General features: G+C 32.5%; 2 protein-coding genes across 2 annotated transcripts in view; both read left to right on the top strand.

The window, feature by feature from the left end:
* The window catches only part of LOC105466417 (olfactory receptor 8J3), a 121,509-nt gene extending 95,762 nt beyond the window's left edge, over positions 1-25,747 (top strand). Inside the window, 2 exon segments of the mRNA XM_071073934.1 lie at positions 24,420-25,013; positions 25,016-25,747. Of these exon segments, the coding sequence (XP_070930035.1) occupies positions 24,420-25,013; positions 25,016-25,365 (944 nt within the window). The 3' untranslated portion in view covers positions 25,366-25,747.
* On the top strand, positions 14,820-15,781 carry LOC112423977 (olfactory receptor 8K3-like). Its single transcript, XM_024788086.2, has one exon. It carries the CDS (start codon positions 14,822-14,824, stop codon positions 15,779-15,781), a length of 960 nt encoding a protein of 319 aa, XP_024643854.2. The 5' UTR covers positions 14,820-14,821.
* Positions 25,748-26,004: the final 257 nt, after the last annotated feature.

Raw genomic sequence — 26,004 nt, forward strand, 5'->3', positions numbered from 1 at the left:
TTGGTGGTAACAAAAGCCTCAGCAGGTGGGGAAGATGAAAAGTAGCAGGATCAAGCTGGGAGATGGGACACCAAACAGTTGAAGAGACTGAATCAGGTGATCTTTTGTATTTTTAGTAAAGACGGGGTTTTGGCATGTGGGCCAGGCTGGTCTAACTTCTGACCTCAGGAGTTGGCCTCCCAAAGTGTTGGGATTACAGGCGTGAGTCACTGTTTCTGGCCCAGAATTATATAGATATTAATTAGAATTTTAACTCTTAGTAACCTAATATCTACCAGGCAGTGTTAAACCATCTGTCATTTATCAGTATTTTATAGAATGGAAGCCATTTTATATATTTCAAAACATGTTTTCCTATAGCATAATTTTTGTATGTACTGATAGACTCTAGTATATTTACTATTTCTATATAATTTAAGAAACCATGAACAAATGTATTTTTGTTCAACAATCAGTTGATTTTGTTAAATTTGGAAATGACCCAGTTATTTAGTGAATGTTTATTATTTATTTAACATAAGATAACTTTACAATTTTAAATTACACGAAAAGTTTATAAACATTTATCTCATTTACATAAATTTTATTTAATTTTACCAGTTTACCTTTATTATCTATGATAATTGACATATTAAAACTAGAATATTTTCAAGTTATTTTCCTATCAATTATTATTATAGCCTGTGACTCTCAGGTGTTCACTTAAGAACTTTAATTACGTGAGTATTTTATCAATAATTCAAAAAATACAGTGGTTTTCATTAAACTGACAATATAAAATTACCCTTAATGTACCAAAAAATTACAGAAAGATTATTCTGTTTTAGGCTGGGTTTATAGTTTTACAACCTGTGTCAAATCTTGACACTTTAAACCATCTAGCCCAGATAAATATAAAAGTGACCAGTAAATTCAGGCAGAAATATATGTTGACAATCCTGCAGATTTTTCTTTCTTTCTTTACCAATAATTTTAAAAGCAGTGAATTTATTAAAGCTATACCTATGTCACATGAACTAAAAGTCATTTGGGTTATATATTGTATAATTTTATATGAGTGCTCACTTATTTAAGCCAATTTAAATAAAATTTCATAATGAATGTCTGGCCAACTGCACTAGGTTTTACCATGTAGATACAACATACAACAATATATTTACATATCAATAAGTTTACCTAAACACACGTATATACACACAGTGATTTTATAGTCTTTATTTTAGTCATGAGACAGTAAACTATAGAAACTCACTGGTTTATTAAAAAACAGTTGTATTCAAATTATATTTTTTATAAAATTGGTACATCCTCACATGACTAAATTTTATTTGCCTGATAGGCAATCTAATGAAGGCTGTGGACCAAAATTTTGTATAAAGCAGCACTTTCCATAGCAATTGGACTTTTTTACACTATTTTTTCCTTTTTTCCCTTTCTTTTTAGCTTTAAGTAAATTTAGGATTAAATATTTGACACTTACATTTTTGCTAGGATTGGCTGAGTTGTACAAGAAAAACAAATTTAAGAGTAGCCTTGAATCTTTCTTTTGTTTTTTGACTAGACAAATATGAGCGGGAAACCATTTTAGTAAGTCTGGATTTTTTTCCTTTTTTTTTTTTCTTTTTCCTTTTGGCCCTTGCATAGCAGACAATGTGAACTTTTATCTTATTTAACAAAGACATCTTATATTATTTCCCTGATCTTAAGAGTTTGACTTGTTTGATCTGTTAGCCAAACTTTTATAAACTTTAATTTTGTTTTTTTTTTTAGACTATTAGTCTTTTAACTAACTATTCTACTATCCTAATTGTTAGTCAAACATAATTACATTTATATTTCCAAATTACCATGAAGCTGTTGTAGCTTGTAAAGCCATTGATTTGAAAATTCTTTAAAATCTATTTTTTTAAAAAAATGCCTTGGCTGGAATGCCATAAGAATTGAGTTTTGGCTTCACACCAGTACAAAAGTCAGTAGATTTAAAATAGGCAGAAAAGAAAAACAGAGAAATAGAAAACCTTGACAAATTTACATGTCAATTCTATAGTTTCAGGGCTCTTTTTTTTTTTTTTTTAAGAGAGTTTGATGACCATTTGAGCTTTTAATTTTTCTTAATGTAATTTTCCCATCAATTAAACAATGTATATAAGAATGGACCATATTATATTGCTAGCTGTTTTCCCAGAAAACCTGGCATGTCTTAATATTTGAAAGTAACGTTTTTATACATTAATCTCTTGAGAGAAAAGAGAAGCTTATAAATCCTGTTAGAAAATGTCAGGAGTTTTCAGGACACAGGCATGGGCAAGGACTTCATGACTAAAACACCAAAAATAATGGCAACAAAAGCCCAAATACACAAATGGGATCTAATTAAAGAGCTCCTGCACAGCGAAAGAAACTACCATCAGAGTGAAAAGGCAACCTACAGAATGGGAGAAAATTTTTGCAATCTACCCATCTGACAAAGGGATAATATCCATAATCTACAAAGAACTTTTTAAACAAATTTACAACAAAAAATCAACCCCATCAAAAAGTGGGCAAAGGATATGAACAGGCACTTCTCAAAAGAAGAAATTTATGCAGCCAACAGACACTTGAAAAAATGCTCATCATCATTCGCCATCAGAGAAATGCAAATCAAAACCACAATGAGATACCACCTCACACCAGTTAGAATGGTGTTCATTAAAAAATCAGGAAACAACAGGTGCTGGAGAGGATGTGGAGAAATAGAAACACTTTTATCCTGTTGATGGGACTGTAAACTAGTTCAACCATTATGGAAGACAGTGTGGCAATTGCCTCAAGGATCTAGAACTGGAAATACCATTTGACCCAGCCATCCCATTACTGTGGATATACCCAAAGGATTATAAATCATGCTGCTATAAAGACTCATGCACCCGCATGTTTATTGCGGCACTCTTCACAATAGCAAAGACTTGGAACCAACCGAAATATCCATTGATGATAGACTGGATTAAGAAAGTGTGGCACATATACACCATGGAATACTATGCAGCCATAAAAAAGGATAAGTTCGTGTCCTTTGCGGGGACATGGTTGCAGCTGGAAACCATCATTCTCAGCAAACTATCACAACGACAGAACACTAAACACCCCATGTTCTCACGCATAGGTTGGAATTGAACGATGAGATCACTTGGACACAGGGTAGGGAACATCACACACTGGGGCCTGTCGTGGGTTCAGGGGAGGGGGGAGGAGGGATAGCCTTAGGAGATATTCCTAATGTAAATGATGAGTTAATGGGTGCAGCACACCAACATGGCACATGTCTACCTATGTAACAAATCTGCACGTTGTACACATGTACCCTAGAACTTAAAAGTATAATAACAATAATTAAAAAAAAGAAAATGTCAGGAGTTTAGATCAGTGTTTTACTTGGTGGTGACGCTTTAGTGACTTTCAATGAACCATCTCATGTCCAGCATTTAGAGTGTATATTTTTACTCCCAGAAAACTCAGAAGCAAAACAAATGAGTCAAATCATTTGCATATGTAAAATAATAAAATCAAAAGAAACCAAGATAAGGGTGTTGTCAAAATTTTTAGCCCATATGTGCAGATTAAACAAAATGTTAAATTAGACATGTAGGAAAAAACCAAAATAAATTTACCTGAAAAGACATGCCTCAGAGACCGAATGTAAATTCCATAGAAACCAGAGTACTCAACCCAGAAAGACACTTGTATTTATAAAAAAAAAAAAAAAAAAAAAAACTTACCAGAAAAGATAAAAAGTATTTTATTATCCCAAGAGGCATCCTTGATTTAAGGCTGCCTTATACAAACATATACTATCAACTTATTCGCACATATGCTATCAACTGACATGATAAGAGGCATCAGTGTTTTCTAAAAAAGAAAGAACGATGTTTTCGATAAATGGCATTAATTTATATATCTATTTTGAATTTAAAAACTAAGCATCTACCTCATTCCCTATTTAAAATCAATTTCAAATAGTTTAAAGATCTAAATATAAAATACAAATCATAAAGCTTTTAGAAGAAAGCATCGGTGGCATCTTTGTGATATTGGAGTATATACAAAATTTTGAACAGAATAAAGCAATAAAAATATAAAATTAAAGATTAATCAACTTGGAGAAGCCCTTTTCATCAAAATTAACAGTGTCAAAAGGGCCACCCTTGTAATAAAAGAGCACATTTTATTACACATGCTTCATCAAATATACATGTGTATCTGACAGAGGCCTCATCTGCAAAATGTGAAAGTAGTTCTTACAAATAAATACATAATTGATATGAAAATCAATGTAAAAGTGGAGAAAAGACATGAATGAACACTTTTCAGAAGAAAATATGTAAATGACCATTGCACATATGAAAAGGTTCTCAGTGTATTCATCATTAGGATAATGAAATTTGAAACAATGATACCCACACCATACAGAATGGCTAGGTCTCGACAAGGATAGTGAGCAATCGTAACGATTATGTCTTTCTCATTGGAGTGCACGTTGCTATAATTACTCCGTAAACTCATTTGGAAATATTTACTAATGCTGAACTTGTGTTTATTATGACATAGCAATCCCAGTCTAAGAAGTATACGCAAATGGAAATACAGATTTATGTTAATTGAAACATACAATAGAATGTTCATATCATCACTATTCATAAAACCTCTAGAATAATGAATAACTAATGTGTGGTATACATATAATGTTTAATTGTGCACAGAAATGAGAATGAACCATGTAGAACTACTGTGACAATACATTGAATGAAAGAACCCAGGAATGGAAACATAACATACATAGGATTTTACTCATATAATGTAACAAAAATATCTGTACGTTTTGTTGTTAGAAGTCAGAATAGTAGCTGTACATTTTTTGCATGTGTTGGGAGAAGTTCATGGAGGAAAAGAGAATGAAGGATTCTTATGGGGTCCTGACAATGTTTTATTTTGTTGTTGTTTCTGTTTAATCTGGATTCTGGTTACGTAGGTTGAGTTTATAACAGTTGAGTTAAAAATTAGGTTTGTAAAAATTTATTTATGTTTTGGACATTTACTTATTTGCTTATATGCATATTCTACTTCAATAATAAACCTAAAATCCCACAAAATACAGAAAAAAAAAACAACTACACATTTATTACTTTCTCATGTAAATTTTTGAAATAATGCAGTAGGCAGTGTTTAAGCACTTTATTGTATCCTTAGCTACAAAGCCATAAAAATTCACTGTATTGGAAAAGAGATATTAAGAGTTACAAGAAAAAAAATTATGTTTTAATTCCAGATCTCTGTGTTGCGATAGAGAAAATATAACCAAGAAAAGTGGTGGAAAGGTAACTAAGATAACTCTACTTGTTTGGAAATATAAATGTATTCTATAATTAGCAGATGTCCCATTGGCTTTGTTTGAAGCTTCCAAATGCTTTAGGCATAATTAACACATTGTGTTCCATCTCCTCAGGGAGGGTCTCAAAGGAGGAAAGAAACGCATAAATTTTTCTTATTGGGTTACTTTAGGGACACATGGAAAGCACAGAAAGATCCCTTTTTAGAGGTTAGTAGACTACACCTGTTTCTGTGACTACACCTCAGAGTTCCAGTTACACTTCATGGTCTTATATTCCTTTATCTGTAATTTCTAAAAACTGATGTAGGTGATTTAGCCACAGCCTTAACAGTCTGCTTTTAAGTGAAGTTTCTGAGCTAGTGCAATGTTGCAACCATCTTCAGTATAATCTTTGGTGAAAGCTAGATAATGACTTTTCTGTAGTTAGCTGATTATTTCTTTGAATAGTAAAAACAAAAAGCAAGAACTCAAGTTCTGAAAAAGAAGTTAGTGTTGTTAGCAAGCTCCCACTTTGGTTCCTAAGATTTTTGTGATGATTTTCAACCAAGACGTCAAATATGATCTTGTGATTTGTAGTTAATTGGATGTGTTTCAGAACTTTAACCTCAAGTAACAGATTTCCATGGTGATTTCCAGTTACCTCTTAATTAAAGAAGTAATGTCAGTATTTTATGATTCTTGCATTTTCTCTTTCAGAGGCATGATGCATAGTTCACGTGTTTCCCAAATTTACCAGTATGATTGAAGGAATCAATGTCATTTGCAAAACATCACTTTTAGTTGTAGATAAGACCAAAGCAAAATACTAAAGCATCTATTTTACTACATAGTGCCTCCATCACACTGTAATACCTGCTTTGCAAGAGAACAGATCATCCCCTCTACCTATGAGGGTTAGAAGAGTCTTTGAAACGCCGTAGAATTGTCCCTTGCATGATCAAATGCACATCTACTGGAGATAAGAGCTAAGATTAAAACCGGCACAAATACAGGTATAATCAAAGAACAGTCCTTTAAAAATTACAAAGCAGGAATATATATTTTGCTTAACATTAAGGTGTCTTTTCCACTCCTTATTTATTTATTGGCTATTTCTGAAACTATTTTTTCCACGCAAAATTCAGTTTGATGTTTAAATAAATGTAGACAAATGCATTAGTCTGTCATTGCATAACACATTTACTGTTGACTATTTTAGTGTTGAAAGTTGTATTTGTGGGGTGGGGAGGGTGGCAGGTCTGGGGAATGAGCTAGCTTCTCTTCTCTCTCTACCTGGCCTAGTTTCGTAGTGAAGGTCCAAGGCTAAGATACGTCCAGTGTGATTTTTTGTATGTTTAGAGAGTCTAACAAAATAAAATTTTCTTGAAAAACAAATGTTTAAATGTCCAGAACTAGGTCATTTTCATAGTCACATAAAATCATGAAAATATAAATAAAATCAAGTAAAGTGAGTTTAGGGCTTTATATGGAACTGTAAAGATGAGTTAAATAGCTCATGTATTTTCTCATACATAGGGAAACTAGTATTTACTACCATAGGCTTAGAAAAGAACACGTTTGCAACCTCTCACTTATGCAGCCAAACATGGGTCATACGACTACTTTTCATGTCCATTAGTATATCTATAAAATGCATTGTCTCCAGAAAATTCAGTTTTCCTGAATAAGCCAAGTATGTTAGTCTGTAGTAGGTAGGAAATGATATAAAAAAAGCCATTGTTTTATAAGTCATCATTAATGTGAGATAATTGTAGGTTGCTTATTACTATTGTAAAGTTCCCATAGAAATAGATGTTTTTATTTGCAGGGTGAGTGCAATCCAAAGAATGCTGATGCTGCTGTAATTTCACAATGGTCAAGCAATTTTATTTTATTAAATGAAAAACATGAATTCGCTGTTCAAAAATGCGTGACTCAAGGAAGTAGTGAACAGTAGTATGTAGTCACAATAAACATTACTCAATTATTTTTTATAAATTGAAATCCAATTTACAGACAACAGCATGTATCAAAATTTAGTTATAATTAAATAATAACAGGTATGTTATCAAGATGAGTAACATAAAGGTAAATGAAAGCAAAACAGTCCTAATGTGAAATAATTTTTTATTGGAATAAAATAAATTTGACATAAATTTGCATAATATAAAATTCAACATTTAAAAGTTTATAAGCTAGTGCCACTTAATGCATTCAAAATATTGTACAACCATTACCACTATCTAGTTACAAAATATTTTCACTACTCTGAAAGGAAACTCTTGTACCCATTAAGCGATTGCTATACCTTCTCCCCTCCCTTCTGGCCCTGGAAACGATCTGGTTTTTCCCTATGTGGATGAGTTTTAATATTCTGCAAATTTTACATACATTTTAATTAAACAATACTCCTGACAGTTTTTATTTATCATAATGGTCTCAAGGCTCATCTATATTTAGAATGTATCAATACTTCATTCTTTTTATGACTGATTAATATTCCATTGAATGCATATAACACAATTGTTTATCAGTAGATGGGCAGTTGGATTATTTCTACCTTTGGCTATTGTGAATAATGCTGCTCTGAACTTACATATGTTTCATAATGATAATTCTATGTGTAACTTAATGAGTGATTGTCAAACTCTTTTCATAATAGGTGTAATCATTTTACATTCCCAGAGGCAATGTATGAAAGTACAAATCTCTCTACATTCTTGCCAGTAGTTTTAATTTTCCTTTTTATTTGTTTTTATTACAGCCATCCCCGTGGTTACCAAGGGGTATCTCCTTACAGTTTTGATTGTATTTCCCTAATGACAAATGGTATTGAACATCTTTTCATGTGCTTGGTGGCCATTTGTATGTCTTCAGTGAGAAATGTCTGTTCAATTTCTTTGCCCACTTTTATATATTTTATTATAAATTGACATATTAAATTGTATATATACATTGGGTACAAAGTTAGCTTATTATTTATGTAGCCATTGCTGAATAATTAAATCATGCTAATTAACATATCCATCACTTCAAATGCTTTTTATTTTATGTGGTGAGAATATTTGAAATGTAGTGTTTTAGCAATTTTGAAATATGCAATGCAGTATTATCAACAGTCACCATGCTATTCACTAGATCTCAGTAAAACTTCTCTCTAATTGAAACTGTACACTTTCACCAATATCTCTCCATTTTTTCCTTCCCCAGATTGGTAACTACCATTCTGCTCTCTGCTTCTGAGTTCCATTGTTTTAGATTCCATTAAATACATCATAGAGTATTTGTCTTTCTTTGTCTAGTATTTTCTTATTTGCTTAGCATAACGTCCTCAAGATTCATTCATGTTGTTGGAAATGACAGAATTTCCTTCTTTTTGAAGGCTGAATAGGATCCCGTTGTGTATACATACCACATTCTCTTTATCCTTTCATCTGTTGATGTAAACAGGTTGTTTCCATATCTTGGCTATTGTGAATTGTGCTGCAATAAACATGAGATTTCAGATCCTTTGGATATATACCCAGATTTTAAATCCATTGGATATATATCCAGAAGTGGGATTGCCGGGTCATAGGGTAATTCTATCTCTTCTATCTTTAATTTTGAGGAACCTCCATACAGTTATTTTTTGTTATAATGGCTGTACAAATTGGCATTTACACCAACAGTGTGAAAGGGTTTTCTTTTCTCCACATCTTTGCCAACACTTATTATCTTTTGTCATTTTTTATGATAGTCTGACAGGTGTGGAGTGATATCGCCTTGTGTTTTTAATTTGTATTTCCATAATAATTAATGATTTAGAACATTCTTTTTCACATACCTCCAGGCCATTTGTCTTTTTTTTTTTTTTTTGAGAAATGTCTGTTCAGATCCTTTGCCTATATATTTATATATATTTTGCTATTGATTTTGAATTTCTTATCTATTTTAGATATTAACCCATTATCAGATGCATGGATGCAAATATTCTCTCTTGATCTGTAGCTTGTCTCTTGACTCTGGTAATTGTTTCCTTTCACATACAGAAGTTTTTTATTTTGATGCAATCCCACTTGTATATTTTTGCTTTTATTGCCTGAGCTTCCAGGGTCTTATCCAAGCAATCACTGCACAGAGCAACATCATCGAGATTTCCCCTATGTTTTCTTCCAGGATTCTTATAGTTTCCGGTCTTACAGTTAAGTTTTAATCCATTTTGAGCTAGATTTTGCATATAGTATGAAACAGGGGTCCAATTTTATTCTTCTGCATATGAATGTTAAGTTTTCCTAACACACGTTGTTGAAGAGACTGTTCTTTTTCCATTGTGTGTTCAACTCTAGAATCTCTGCTCCATTAGTTGATTTGGTCCATTTTTTGTTAGTACCATGCTGCTTTCATTACCAAAGCTTTGTAAAACAGTTCAGAATTTAGCAGTGTGATGCTCTCAGCTTTATTCTTTTGCTCGACGTTGCCTGAGCTATCCAGGATTTTTAATATGTAGTTCCATAGGCATTTTGGGATTTTTTGGTTATTTCTATAAAAAGTGACACCATAATTTTGATAGAAATCATATTAATTCTGTAGATAACTTTGGGTAGTATTAACACTTTAACAATATTGATTCTTCCAGTTCATGAATACAGAATATTTTTCCTTTGTCCATTTTTAAATTGGCTTATCTTTTGTTGTTGAATCTTGAGTCCATTATATATTCTATATACTATACTCTTACCAGATATATGACTATAATTTTTTAAAGTTATGGGGTTGTATTTTTATTCTTTGATAATGTCCTTTGATATACACAAGTTTGTTTTTAAAATTTTGATAAAGTCCAATTTATCAATGCTTTCTACTTTTGTTGCTTGTGTTTTTGTTGTCATATCTCAGAAAACTGTCAGGAACTCAGCTGAGTTTGGAGAAGGAAAATTGTACTGCGAGGTGTTGGTGCAGCTAATTAAGGCAATAAGCCATAAATAAAAGAGTTAATCAGTTACTGCAATGGCATAAGCAAGAGTTTAAGACCTGAGAAAGCACCAACTCCTCCTGTTTCTTTTCTTTCATGGAATTGGCACATTGGTCTAGCATCCAGTGGATCAGTAAAGACACGGAGATTATCTCACTTCTGAGGGAGTCCCGCAAAAATAGGCACTGGCAGTTTTATGGACATTGAGGTGTGCGTATACAGGGAGAGGAAATAAAAAGAGTGACGGTGATGTCTAGAAAATACTGAATAGTGGAGCAAATTACCCTCAAGGTTTCCCCTTTCTCTTCTCGTAGAGGGTCTTGGCATAGGCACCTGGAGAAAACCTCTGCTCTAAGACAAAGAGTTGTAGGGATAAAGGTGCCAAGTTAGAAATTGAAATAAAGTCATGGGTGGCTTAATGATAGAAATATATTCTGAGAAATGTGTCGTTATATGATTTTGTTGTTTTGCAAAAAATCATACACTGTACTCACACAAACCCAGGTTGTATAACCTAAAATACACCCAGGCTATGTGGTATAGCCTCTTGCTTATAGCCTACAAATCTGTACACCGTGTAACTGTACTGAATTCTGTAGTCAACTATAGCACAATGGTAATTATTTCTGTATCTCAACATACCTAAACATAGAAAAGGCACAGTAAGCATATGGTATAAAAGATTAAAAATGGTATAACTGTACAGGACACTTACTAAAAAATGGAGCTTGCAGGAGTGGAAGCAGCTCTGGGTGAGTCAGTGAGTGAAAGGTGAGTGAATGTGTGAAGGCCCTAATACATTACTATATAATAGTGCAAACTTTATAAACACTATATACTCAGACCACACTAAATTTATACAAATTATTTTTACTACTTCAATAATTAAGCACCTTAGCTTACTGTACACTTTTAACTTTATAATCTTTTAAATGTTTTAAACTTCTTGACTCTTGTCATAACACTTAGCTTTAAACACACATTTTATAGCTATACAAAAATATTTTTTAATATCCTGAGTCTATATGCTTTTTTCCATTTTTAATTTTTTTTTTTACTTTTTATGCAAAAATGAAGACACACACATTAGCCTAGACTCACACAAGGGTGAGGATCATCAATATCACTGTCTTCAACCCTGTCTTTTCCCACTAGGACATCTAGAGGGGCAATAACATATATGGAGCTGTCATCTTCTGTGACAACAATGTTTTCTTTTGAAATCCCTTCTGGAATCTTACTGTTAACTGTAGTCACCCTACTGTGCATTGAATGCCCTGGAAACATACAACCTCACAAGGCTGTGCTATTTGATTGTGTTCTCATATCGACTTTTGAATTTTTGTTATTTTTCTAGTGATTATCCTTGGGATTAAAATTTAACTCCTAAATTTATAATAACCTAATTTGAATTAATGCCTATTACATCAATAGTACCTAAAAATTTTTAGACAGCTCTACTATCAAATTATCTACTTTACAGATTGCATCCTTATAAATTGTGCACAAATTAATAAAAAATTGTAAGTATTATTTTATGAATTTGTATTTAAGTCATATAAAAGAGCAAAATAATGAGGAGTTAGGAACCCCCAAAACAATAACTTTAGCTTTTATACCACCTGTTTATTTACCTATTTAGTTACTTTTACTGTTTGGTTTTTGTTTTTAATTTCTTTCTATGGCTTCTAGTTGGTGTCTGGTTTGTCCTTTTATTTCATCCTAAAGCACTTTTTATATTGTTGATTGCAGGGCATGTTTGCTAGCGACAAACTCCTTCAACTTTTGTGTGTGAGTTTATTTCACCTTCAATTTTGAAGAATAGTTTTGCCAGATACACAATTCTTAGTGGATTTATTTTTCTCATGACTTTAATATACATTCCACTACCTTCAGGCTTTCATAGTTTCTTATGAACAGTTACCTATTAATATTATTAAGAATACCTTTTATGTGCTAAACCACCTATTTCTTGCTACCATTAAGATTCAAAGTGCTTTCAACACTTTGATTGTAATATGTTGCACTGTCAGTCCCTTTGAATCTATCCTCTGTTGGGTTTATTAAGTTTCTTTGGATGTGTATATTCACATCTTTCATCAAATTTGTGAATTTTTTGTCATTATTTCCCCAAGTGTTCTTTCTTTCTCTTTCTGTCTCTTCTTTCCTTCTAGAACTCTCATTATTCTTATGCTGATAAGTCAAAGTCCTTGTCTAGTAACTCCAGTTTCTGGGCTTCCTCACAATAGTTTCTATCAATTTATTTTTTATCCTTTTCTGAATAAAACATATTTTCTTGTGTCTTGGCATGACTTTTTTTTTTTTTTCATTTAAAGTTTAGCTTTTTGAGTATTTTAATGAGGTTTCTTCAGAAATCATGTATTATTTCCTCTACAGGGTTTGCCTTATTGTCGTGGACCGTAGTTTTGATTTTTTTTTCTAAATTGTTTTTAGATATTATTCTTTCCTAAATTTACTTTTCTAATTTTTTTCTTAAAGAAAATTCTTTGTTATGTATGTTTATTAAAGTCTATTGTGTCATTTTGTCTGCCAGTGATTTTCCAGAGTGAAAATTTTAAAAAGAAAGAAAATAATCTTCTCATATTTTTTAACACTGACTCGGTTTTGGGATAGTCCTTAAACTATTAGCCAGGCAGTTTAAAAACTTCCTTTAGCCTTCACTTCCTGCTTGTGTGGAGCCTAAAGCTCAGCCAGAGTTGAAATCTTAGGGTCTTATCACATCTTTTCCGAGCAATTTTGTAGACCTAGACGTGTATAGCTCTCAAAATTCTCTGAAGCCTTTCAAAGCTTTTATTCATCCATTTATCTCCTTGCTTAGCCTCTTCTTTTTTGGGCTTATTGGTCTATATGCTGTTTGACTTGTCTGTTATTTCCTTTCCCCATGCAACTGCAGTTAGGATATTTGCTTTTAAACAGTTTCAACAAAGTCCTATCAGGAGACTACTCCAGCTCCAATTTCTGAGTGGATCCTTCATGGAACCACTGGATGGGTCAAAACACAACTACAATTCCTGCAGAACAAGGCTTATTTTGTTCCCTTGGTCACCAGGCAGCCACACCATGATGTGGGTCACCATCTTCATGGCTGCCACAGTGCTGGGCAATGGGCCTAGTAGGCAGATAAATTGAAACATGACAACAGTCTCAACTAAAATCTAGATTCTAGTATTCTTAAAAATGTAGATTCCGATAGTTTTGTTATCTTAATTTTGTTGCTTTAATAGAGATACACAGTTTTAGAGTTTCCTACTGTACCAAAAAGTGATGTCTATCTATGACAGGTATTATATAAATAATAGTATCTATGTCATACAACATTGTCAACTCAAATGTATTTATCACAGGGAGCAATAGAGCAATATATATATATTTGAAGAAATAAAGAATAAAAATAAAAATAAGTGTACTTTTTACATAATAATTACAGTAAATAGATTCTACAAATTTTCTAAGTGGTCTTCATTTAACTTAATCCAAATAGTGAATATCTGTTGTCTGGGCCATGCAGGTAAAACAAATCAAATATCTGGTCTCTTCTTCTCTTTCTCTCTCTTATTCTTTCAGTTTTTCTCTTTTTCTCTCTCTTACCCTTTCTTTCCTTCTCTCTCTCTTTCTGGGTCTATGCATCTACATAGGATTTCTTCAGGAGGTTTTCATAATGTTAATCATATTAATAATGTTAATGTTTCTTAATGACATTAATTTTTCTATAATATAAAGACTTTATTTCTTTGAATCTTGACCTTATTTCCACTGTCATTGCCATGTTTCTCTATTGCTTCTGTTACCCATAAGCAGGAAGTAATATCTAAAGTATTGTTTATATTCAGGATAAAAACCTTTGTTACAAATACTTAAGATTCTCTGCAACCCATAGTTTGTCTTACCAAGTTGGTTCATTATTACTGATGCTAAGTTAAATCTTGGGTTATGATTCTGATGGTTAGAATGTTTTAAAATTATGACGTTCATTTTGCAGCTAACAAGTATGTGAGACAAATTGTTGGCACAGTAACAGTATGAATACTGTTCTGAACAAATTTCCCCCCATTGAAAGTAAACTTATTTGGTAGTGTTTACACTAGTTTTTTCAGTTACTTTTTGATCTTAGCTTATATCTCATTATTTTAATGCACTGGGTTAAAATATTCCTCAGGGACAATTAAATAATTGTGTACTGTGTGTGGTAATATTATCTATTTACAGAAAAGAAAGTTTCGTTTGCTCGACCTTCAAGATTTATGGAAAAATACCAAAATTGGAGATATGAAATTATGTTTACATATGTAAAAGAATTATGTACATATAATTTATTCTATATTTATGTTATGTATATGTATATTTATACACATATATGCATATATACACACATATGTACTTCTGTATATATATACACACACACACATGTATATATACATACACATATTTTTGTCATGTTTCTTAGAAGTTAATAATTACTTTTATATTTATTCCCAGTATAGGTTCCCTGAGTAACTTGAATGGACAAACACAATCTGACAGTAGTGAATGAATTCATTCTAATGGGAATCACGGACATCCCTGAACTGCAAGCTCCATTATTTGGGTTCCTCCTCATTGTATACATGTTGTCAGTGGTGGGTAACTTAGGCTTGATCATCCTCACAAAGATAGATTCTAGGCTTCAAACACCCATGTACTTTTTCCTAAGGCATCTGGCTTTCACTGATCTTGGTTATTCAACAGCAGTGGGACCCAAAATGCTAGCAAACCTTGTTGTAGATCAACATATAATCTCCTATAACTGGTGTGCTACCCAACTCACTGTCTTCGGTATATTTATCACTAGTGAAATTTTCATTCTGTCAGCAATGGCCTATGACCGCTATGTGGCCATCTGTAACCCGCTGCTCTATACGATCATCATGTCACAAAGAGCATGTCAAGTTCTAGTGGCAATACCTTATCTCTACAGTGTCTTTTTGACTTTGCTGGCTGTCATAAAAATGTTTACCTCATCATTTTGTGGCTATAACATCATCAAGTATTTCTACTGTGATACTCGGCCATTGATATATTTGCTCTGCTCATACACAGAAGACATTAAATTGATCATTTTAATCTTTTCAGCTTTTAATTTGATTTCATCTCTTCTGATAGTCCTTGTGTCTTATACTCTGATCCTTGTCACTGTCCTCAAGATGAATTCTGCAGAAGGCAGGTACAAGGCCTTCTCCACCTGTGGATCTCACCTGACAGTGATAACTGTATTTTACGGCACCCTCTTCTTTATGTATGTTCACCCCAAATCCAGTCGTTCACTTGATGTTGATAAAATGGCCTCTTTATTTTATACTTTGATAATACCTATGTTGAATCCAGTGATCTACAGTTTGAGGAACAAAGAGGTAAAAAATGCTCTATGTAGAACCTGGAAAATATGTGCAAATTATCTATTTAAAATTCATTGTAGGTTATGATAACAGTAAATGATGCGATAACAAATATATACACGAACCAATATTGCTTTACATTTGTACTGTTACCTCCATGTGACGAGCAAAAATCAGAGTGTGATAAGCACAGAAATAGATAATTTCATTAATTACCTTTAAATAAAAATCTATCACTAACAGATGACTAATTCGTACTCATACTTTAACTATTAATCAATACTCAGTTTTAAGTTCAACTTAGGTGCCTTTCCTATGTGTTCTCACATAGAAACTTTCTTCATATCTATTCCATTAACTTTTTAAAATTAAAGCTAGGGGCTGCATATTTTATCAGTATTTTATCTGAAATGTACACTGAAAGGCACGTGTATAAATAGATTCATGTGATCAGTAAACAGATATTGTCAAGTTAACCAACATTTCTCTCTGCATGAAGCTTATAGAAAACGGGTGGAATGACAAGTGAGTTATTTTGTATGGTTGACAGTATTGAGTAAAATGAACATATTAGGTTGGTGCAAAAGTAATTGTGGTTTTTACCATTACTTTAAATGAAGCAAGTAGCCAGGACAACAATTAATTTTTTAATTGAGATTTTCAAGGGATTCCTCTGAGAAGACACTATTTAAGCAAACACTTGAAGAATTGAGTAAGCAGACTGTGTGAATATTTATGGGAAGGCTATTCAAGGGTGAGAGAACTATTACTATAACAGTTTTTAAATAATAATATGACTTTTGTTTTGAAAAGCAACAGTGAAGGGTGGTTGGACCATAAAATAAAATTAAGAAATAAAATATATATTGAAGATTCGTAACATAGAACTCAGCCAAGTAAAACTATACAGGCCTTTATAAATCTTGCATTTTATCTTGATAAATAAGCCACTGTAGGATTTTTAGCTAAAAGTGTTCTGATCTATCTTTGGGTAATGGATAGCTATGACTGTTGTACAAGTTAGAGATTGCAGAATACTAAGAATGGAAAATGGAGGGTTAATTATGTGGAGGATTAATTATGATACACTCAGAAGTGAACAGAGGCATTAGCCGGGATGGGAATGTTCAGGGGATAAGAAGTGTTCCAAACCTTGAATGGAAAAAAAAAATCTTCATATCAATGTGAATGTAAGAGGCTTAAAGATTCATGATTAAGAAAAAGAATGGAAAACATATTTACAGAGCTCACCTAAATATTTCCTGAATATTATCTTCCGCTACCAAACAATACGGAGTAATTGAGAAGAGATTTTAACTTCCCATTTAGACAAGAGAAAGAAAATAAAAGACAATATATGAAACGGTAGCTTTCACAACACAGGTGCCAGGCAACTAAGGAGAGTTCCCCCTGAGAAACAGAAAACAAAGCAGTTGATTCCTGTGATATCTTCTCTTTTCTCTCTTATGAGAGTGAACAGACTGGACTGCAGGAAGGGCAAACCCAAGTGAAGCCCAGAATTCCTGAGTTTAAGAGACGGTTGAGAGTCTGCTGAGATAAAGGTAGCCAGGGGAGATTGCAGGATGGAGTACCAAAGATTATATAGCTGCACAATGGACATTGTATCTCTGCAGAGAATCATCCTTAATTATTCAAGAGATGACTGATCAGAACATACAAAAGGAAACCACACGTAACTGAAGAAACAATCATCCTAAAAATAAAGAGAGCAGTGTCCAGCACTCAAATAGAGGCAGGGATTATACCAATTTGTTACACACAGACTAGAAAAACTCATAATTCCTGAGGTTATGTGTACAGTATTCAAGATCCTACTCCAGTATAAGAAAATAATCAGTCTTAGACCAAGTACTGATCTGGACTCACCTGATTAATAATAAAAGTGATATCTAAAAGGATTAAATTGTTTTCAACTAATTGTATCCCACAACAAAGCTTAATAGTATTCACAAAATACAAAATTATCCAGCTAACACCAAGGCACAATTGGTAATATGTGGGGTACATTTAATAATTGTTAGGCATACAAAGAATCAGGAAATCATGATCCATAATGAATAGAATAACCAATCAATTGAAACTAACCAGGAACTGACATGGATGTTAGAATTATCAAACAAGAGCATTAAAAGTTTTGTGAGTACATGCTGTATTTTCAAAAAGGTAAGCAGGAGCACAGAGGACACTAAAAAAATTGAATTCCCACAGAGAGATGTACAGTGTAAAAGATGAAAAGTACATGGGATTGTATTCATAGCAGATTAAACATTGTAGAAAAAAAAAAGTGAACTTGTAGACATACCAATAGAAAATATCCCAAATGAAACACAGAGAATCAAAATATTTTTTTAAAAAACAGAGAACAATAAGCTGAACAACTTCAAGAAGCCAAATATACATGTAATTAAACTCCGCAAAGAAGAGGGACATTAAAATTATTTAAATAAATTGTAGGTGAAAGTTTTCCAATAGTTAAAAATTAAAAACCCTAAGATTCAAGAAGATTAAACAATCCCAGGTACAAACAATATGTAGAAAACTAACTGAAGGCACATTGTAATCCAGTGTGCTATATATATTTGCATATTCCATATATATATATATATATATATATATCTCACATTGGATTATAATGTGGAATACTATGTGGCTGATACAGTATATATGGAATACTATATGAAATATTCAATATATATGTGGAATACTACTGAGCTGTAAAAAGAAGAAAATCATGTCCTTTGCAGTAATGTGGATGCAGCTAAAGGCCATTATTCTAAGCATATTAACACAGGAACAGGAAATCAAATAACACATGTTGTCACTTATAAGTGGGAACTAAAGATTGTGTACAAATAGAAAGATGGGTGGGAATGATAGACACTGCCCAGTATACTGGGGTATACTAGAGGGGAAGAGAGAGCAAGGTGCAAGGGTTGAAAAGCTACATATTGGGTACTGTGTTCACTACCTGGGTGATGGGATCACTCGTATAACGAACTTCAGTGATACTCAAATTACCCATGTAACAAACCCAGCATATGTAGCCCTAAACCCCAAACAAAAGTGGAGAGAAAACAAAACAAAATAAAAACAAAACACAGTTTCACATAGCAAGTGATAAAAACCTTAAGCAGTCAAAACACAAACACTTTGTATACTGAGGAATAGGAAAAATAATAACATTTTATTTCATGTAACATCATTGTTCATTTAGCTTCTTCTCAAAAACATTGTAAGTCAAGATACAGCAGAGCAACAGCATCAAAACACTGAAACAGAATAACTATCACCTAGGATTCTTTACCCAGGGAATATGTATTTTGAAAAAGAATGTGAAATAAAGTTATTTCAGACCTATCAACATTGAAAGAACCCTTCATGATTAAACCTGCACTGGAAGAAATGATAAATGAAGCCCATCAATCAGAAGGGAAAAATACCAGATGGAAACATGATTCTAGACAAAAGAATGAACAGCACCAGAAATAACTATAGTGATTTCAATAATTTAAATCTATGTGAAAGATAATTATTTGTTTAAGAGTAATAAAAATATATAACAAAATTGTTATAAAGGACATGGCAGGAGTGATTAAATACTGTAAAGTTCTTATTTTATATGCGAAGGGGTATAATTACACTTGAAAGTAAACTGTTACAAGTAAAATATCTATACCTTAAAACAAACACTGAAGTAAAAACCAGCACCACCTCCACAACAAAAAGAGTTGTAACTTTTCAAACGCAGGGATAAATATAACATATTACATTGATACAGCATAGATTAAATTCTTAATAGAATGCGCATATCAATTGATATAGCAAAGCTCTATGTATGTCAATATATGAATATTACATTAAATTTACATAATGGTATCACAGTTTTTCTTTAGTACATTTCTATTATGTTCGACAATTTTGGTGAAGTTTTAATATTCTTAAAGAGTCAAAGATAACATGCAGCTAATAAAGGTTAAGATCTAGGCCCCCCTCTGCTCCCTGGGTGGGACTTTAGTAACGAACTCACAATGAAATACATCTTTGCCAAAGTTGCAAAAGCAACTGATAACTCTTTGATAGCACGACAGGGTGACTAAAGTCAATAATTACTTGTACATTTTAAAACTTTTATCATTCTTTTAGGAAAACAAATAAAAATAAAACACAGAAATTATTATTATAAAGTATTATAAAAGCAAGATATTTTAACTAAAATTTACGATATTGTTCTTTTGTTCCGTACGCTGTGCTCGAATGCACAGGAAAGAGAATTGCTGATCATACTGCTTTCAGCATTTATTTTGATCCCTACCTGCTGGTACTGCTAGTGTCAAACATTCTGATTTTGTCAGCCATATGTTGAATGCATTCTGCACTGGGCAGGAAAAAAGCTTTCTCCATGTGTGGTTCTCATCTTACAATGGTAGTTACGTTCTATGGATCTCTACATTTTGATATGGATAAATGGCCTCCTTGTTCTACAGTTTAATGATCCTCAGATTTAACCTCTTGATTTATAGCTTTAGCTTAGAACATTGTTCCAATAAATTATGAGAAAATATTTATCACTTGATAGTGTTTCTAATAGATATAATTACATTCTTTATGACTCTACAAAAAAGACCCATTTTAATACTTCATAAATTTGTTGTTCTCATTATAATCAGCCAATTAACCCTCATATAATAGAATTCAATGAAAATACCACTTCCTTCCAAAATGTCTTTCTTCTGATTTACTATTTTCTTTAGTGATCTCTTACCCTATATTCTACCAGCAGAACACACATTAAGCTATATTTTAGTAAACTATATGTTTGTTTTGTAGAGGTTTTTTCTTTTTTTTTAAATAGGATGTACATTCTCAATCTTGTTTTCATTTTATTTAAACAAAGTGAGTCAGACTCGTGCAGATGGCATATATTTGGATCACATGATTTTTTTGGTTTAATTCTGTCAATTTCTTTCTTTTAATTGGAGAATGTAATCCATGTCCATTTAAAGTTATCACAAATAATGGAGAACAACCTTTTGGCATATTGCTATTTGTTTCCTATAGGTCCTATCCTTATTGTTGGTCATCCTTTCCTCCATAAGTTTTCTTGAGACTTTGGCTGAACTCTAGACGTGTGCATGGCATAAAGCTGTTAAAAGAATGACCAGGAAATTGTAAGCTGAAACATTTCATAGAAACTACACAGGGCAGGAAGACATTAGAATTCTAAAAAGTCATAGTGGAAAGTCCTTTTACAACACATAAGACATCCAGTAGAAATCTCAGAAATAAAGCTATTTTAAACCCCTTTGCTAGCTTGAAAACAAGTCTCAAATAGAGGCAACTGATAACTGTTTGATAGCACGACAGGGTGACTAAAGTCAATAATTACTTGTACATTTTAAAACTTTTATCTTTCTTTTAGGAAAACAAATAAAAATAAAACACAGCAATCATTATAAAATTTACAATAGTCAACATCCAATCACAGATTCTAGTCCTATGAGAAAGCAGCAATGTGCAACCTTCAAAGTATTATTATAGATGTTGGATATACTGAATGATTTAGCACAAATACCAACATTGTGAGAAATAAATGAAACTGAAAATGTCAGATGGGACTTCAAGAGATGAAAATACAATATAAGATATGATCAAATATTTACTAGGTAAAATACATATTATACACTGAAAAAGAAAAGATGTGACTTGTCAACAATAGAGACACTCAGAATGAAGCCAGACAGAAACATAATACTAAAAACAACACCCATGGAAACAGTCTCAGTCATCCATAGAACAATAGAACAATAACAAGATACCTACCACATGTTTTAATTATAAAGTCTAAGTGGAAAGAAAAAACTATTATAGGACAAGAAATATGGAAAAAGTTGTTAGCCAGAATTTCTTTCTATTTTTTTAATAATGATGAAGATATAACAGGATAAAATAACTCTAAGCAAAATAAACAGAAAGAAAATGATGGTAAAGTGCTTCACCATCAATTATAAAAAATTATTTAAAAATATGATTATAAAAATTATAACAAAATGTTTCAAAATTGCTAGTGATTAAAGATATATTATAAACATGAAGAAATGATTTACCACTGATATATTGGCAGAAAAAATAAAAGTCATGACACTTTCTTATGTCAACCAATAACTATATGTCTGGTAGTATTATACTATAAATCACCAGAAGTATCCTATGTCAATGGATGTTGTATTATCAAATTTTGCATGTTTTTTTCCAGAATTTTTTTTTTCATTTGCTAACAAATTGCATGTGTGGGTGTCTGTGTGGTGTACTTAATATGAGCATAATATTGTGTAACTGAAATGCTGACAAAAGCATATTTATAATTTCCTGTGTCTAGTCATATTGCATAATTCAATTATTCAGTTAGACTGAAACATAAAATATTATGACTTTTTCTAATGGAAAATTCTGAGAATTAACAAATATCCAAGACACTCTCTCTCAGGTAATTATGTACAATTTTTTATCCTTGAATCAGATTGAAACTTCAACCAAATGAGTCTCAAGGGGGTTAGAAAAGAACCTTAAATCTATTCTGTAGCCACCTGTGAGGGCTAAAGAAGTAGAAAGCAAAGCAGATTCTCTGTTGAAGTAAGTAGAAGCATTGATCATTGACAATTTTTAAGGGCAAAGCTTAAATTAAGTTATCACCAAAGATGTTGAAGGCCCCTATACGCTGCAAAACTATTTCCTCCTTGCAATATAGTGCTATTAACTTAATGCTTCACGCTTTTCATCTATTTTTAACACGGATCTTTGTCTGTCATTATCTACCTAGTGCCCCTCTTGTCCTATTCTCATTTCCTATCTATGTATGTTACAGCATTTATGAGAACATATTCTAAAGCAGGATAACTTTATCTGAATGAAGAACAAATGTGGCATAGGTCACACTCTTTTTTCCAGATATGCACTTTCAAGAAATTAATTCTTGCCTGGAATCCTGGAAAGCCCTTCCTGTGATTGATTAAATAGCTGCTTCCTTCTCAACCTTTAGGTTTCAACTCAAATGCCACCTTCTCAGAAGAGCCTTCCTTGTGAAAATATTAATATTCCAAGTAAAAGTACTCTCCCAGGTTATCCTAGTATATTATCTTGTTTGTTTTACATATTATGCTTATTTAAATCTGCAATTATTGTGTTTATATGTCTTCTAAACAGATTTTTCTCTTCCCTATCATTACAATAACGTATTTATGATTTGAGGTTCAGGTAATTTATCTGAAGCTCGAACATAGTCTGGAACAAAGTACAATTTTAATAAATATGCGAAAAATAAGAGGATGATTCACGGAACCCAAAGGAAAAATTTACGCTTGGTATCATCAGACAAACTGGTACCAGACATCCGACAATGTTAGGAGTCATTTTGGTCTTATTTCTCTGTTTTTTTTTTTAAATAGTCACTTCATTATTTTTTCTCACTGCAGAATAATTATTTGTTTTTCTTTCTACTCTATCTCTTTTAGAAGGAGAGAAAATGTCAATAGCTCTGACCTTTTAAAATTCAGACCTTTGTGATAATATATTGTTAACTTTCTGGAACTTAATTGCAAACTTTAAAATAAAGAAATATGATAAGACTTATTTGGACCAGGTGCCCACCACTGGAACTATCAACTGTGACTCCAACAGGACATGAATTCACTTCGTAAGGGGCAAATAATCATGATTAAAATATACAACTCTAGGAAAATATTCATCCATACCAAAATAGCACGCTGAATCTATGGCAAATACATGCAACATAATTATCACAAAAACTCTCAAAATGAAGGTGTTTTTTTCTGTTACAATAATATAAATATCAAAAACATAAAAAAAATCAGCTAAAATTAAGAGCAGGTTTATTGTGTCAATTTAAGAAATATAACATTTTATAAACAAAAAAACTGATTTAGAAGAAAAATCATGAAAAAAACATGGAGAATTGTACAAATTTTAACACAAGGAATAGTCATGAGAGGGAAGAAATAGAAAGTAGTACCCAGGAAAGCATAATGTCAAGGAATTACAAAAATGATAAAAATTTTACTGATATTATTTATGGGAACCTAAGAAGAGAAACAGCAACCTGAAAAATAAATCCGAAGACATTACCCATGTATTTTTGTCTGAGTCAATAAAATGGAAAGAGCAAAAGCAGTAAACAGACATGCGTGTTGTAATTTGTAAGCTCAATATACATCTAATACATGTTATAAAGGGATATAATTCTTGAAGAGTATAGTACCTATTCTTGAGACAAAGTAGAATTATCAGATTAGGAAATTGCAAGTAGTCACTGGGTTATTTGGTGATATACAATTTCTTAAGCCTTTCTCATGATCAATGCAAAAATCATCAGATATATCTCGGCTTCAAATGTTTGTAAGCTAAGAACATATTCTTAATTCAATTACACTGCAAGGCAGTAAACCCTCAAAATGTTGCAGGATGCTGAAACAACTATTTACTTTGCCATACTACATTTACCATACTTGCTTTACTCTCTCCCAAATGATTGCAAAGCTGATTTATTAGACTCAGAACACTGAGTTTAAAAACTGAATTAGATTAATACATGACAAGAAGATCTCACCCAGGAATTGTCCTTTCCATCTAATGGAAGTCCTAGAAAATGATTGCTTAAAGTCTCTAACCACTTATTTTCTTCCTCAAACAGATGAATTTCCAAACTCTGACATGGCTCCTGAAAATTTCACCAGCGTCACTGAGTTTGTTCTCACGGGTGTCTCTGGCTGTCCAGAGCTCCAGATTCCCCTCTTCCTGGTCTTCCTGGTGCTCTATGTGCTGACCTTGGCAGGGAACCTGGGCATCATCACCCTCACCAGTGCTGACTCTCGACTTCAAACCCCCATGTACTTTTTCCTGCGACAGCTGGCTATCATCAATCTTGGTAACTCTACTGTCATTGCCCCTAAAATGCTGATTAACTTTTTAGTAAAGAAGAAAACTACCTCATTCTATGAATGTGCCACCCAACTGGGAGGGTTCTTGTTCTTTATTGTATCGGAGGTAATGATGCTGGCTGTGATGGCCTATGACCGCTATGTGGCCATTTGTAACCCTCTGCTCTACATGGTAGTGGTGTCTCGGCGGCTCTGCATCCTGCTGGTCTCCCTCACATACCTCTATGGCTTTTCTACAGCTATTGTGGTTTCACCTTGTATATTCTCTATGTCTTATTGCTCTTCTAATATAATCAATCATTTTTACTGTGATATTGCACCTCTGTTAGCATTATCTTGCTCTGATACTTACCAGAAACAATAGTCTTCATATCTGCAGCAACAAATTTGGTTTTTTCCATGATTACAGTTCTAGTATCTTATTTCAATATTGTTTTGTCTATTCTAAGGATACATTCATCAGAAGGAAGGAAAAAAGCCTTTTCCACCTGTGCTTCACATATGATGGCAGTCACAGTTTTCTATGGGACAATGCTGTTCATGTATCTGCAGCCCCAAACCAACCACTCACTGGATACTGATAAGATGGCTTCTGTGTTTTACACATTGGTGATTCCTATGCTGAATCCCTTGATCTACAGCCTAAGGAATAATGATGTAAAAGTCGCCTTAAAGAAATTCATGGAAAATCCATGCTAATCTTTTAAATCAATGTAATCTTAGAACTATATACATAAATGAAGAGATAGTTCATGTACCCTGCCATTACATGAGAGAAATAAAACTTTAGGTGCCTGACTTACAAGTTTACAAGCAATCCTAAGAATTACCAAGAGGTAGGATTTAAAGATTTTTGAATTTAAAAAGTAAAATACATGGAAACATTTTGAGTTGCGAGAGAAATACAAAGCAAAAATATTATTCATTAACTTTGCCCAGAAATAATCAGGTAATCAGTCTGAATAAAATATATTCAGGAGTAAGGAGCAGTATCAGTTTTAAAAGGTGAAGTTTGAACAGAGCAACAGAATGTGAACGAGGGAATTAAAGTGAATATTTTTCATTCTGTGGACTCCTTTTTTTTTTTTTTTTTCCGGGTATGGTTGGGTAGCGTGGATCCCTGCATCTTGAAAAACTGTGAATACAGATGACTAAAATCCTTTTTACAACAAAGTTAGCAAACTTGAATTGACAATAATATTTAAAATAAAGCTCTTTAACTCTTTTTAAATATTGTTTGAAGAAACAATATAGACATACTACCAATTAATACATATTTTCAATCCTCACCATGATATAATTGAAAATATTTTATTCCAATTAATATATTTTCTACAA

The sequence above is a fragment of the Macaca nemestrina genome, chromosome 12 (assembly GCF_043159975.1).
Source record: "Macaca nemestrina isolate mMacNem1 chromosome 12, mMacNem.hap1, whole genome shotgun sequence".
NCBI classification, from domain to species: domain Eukaryota; kingdom Metazoa; phylum Chordata; class Mammalia; order Primates; family Cercopithecidae; genus Macaca; species Macaca nemestrina.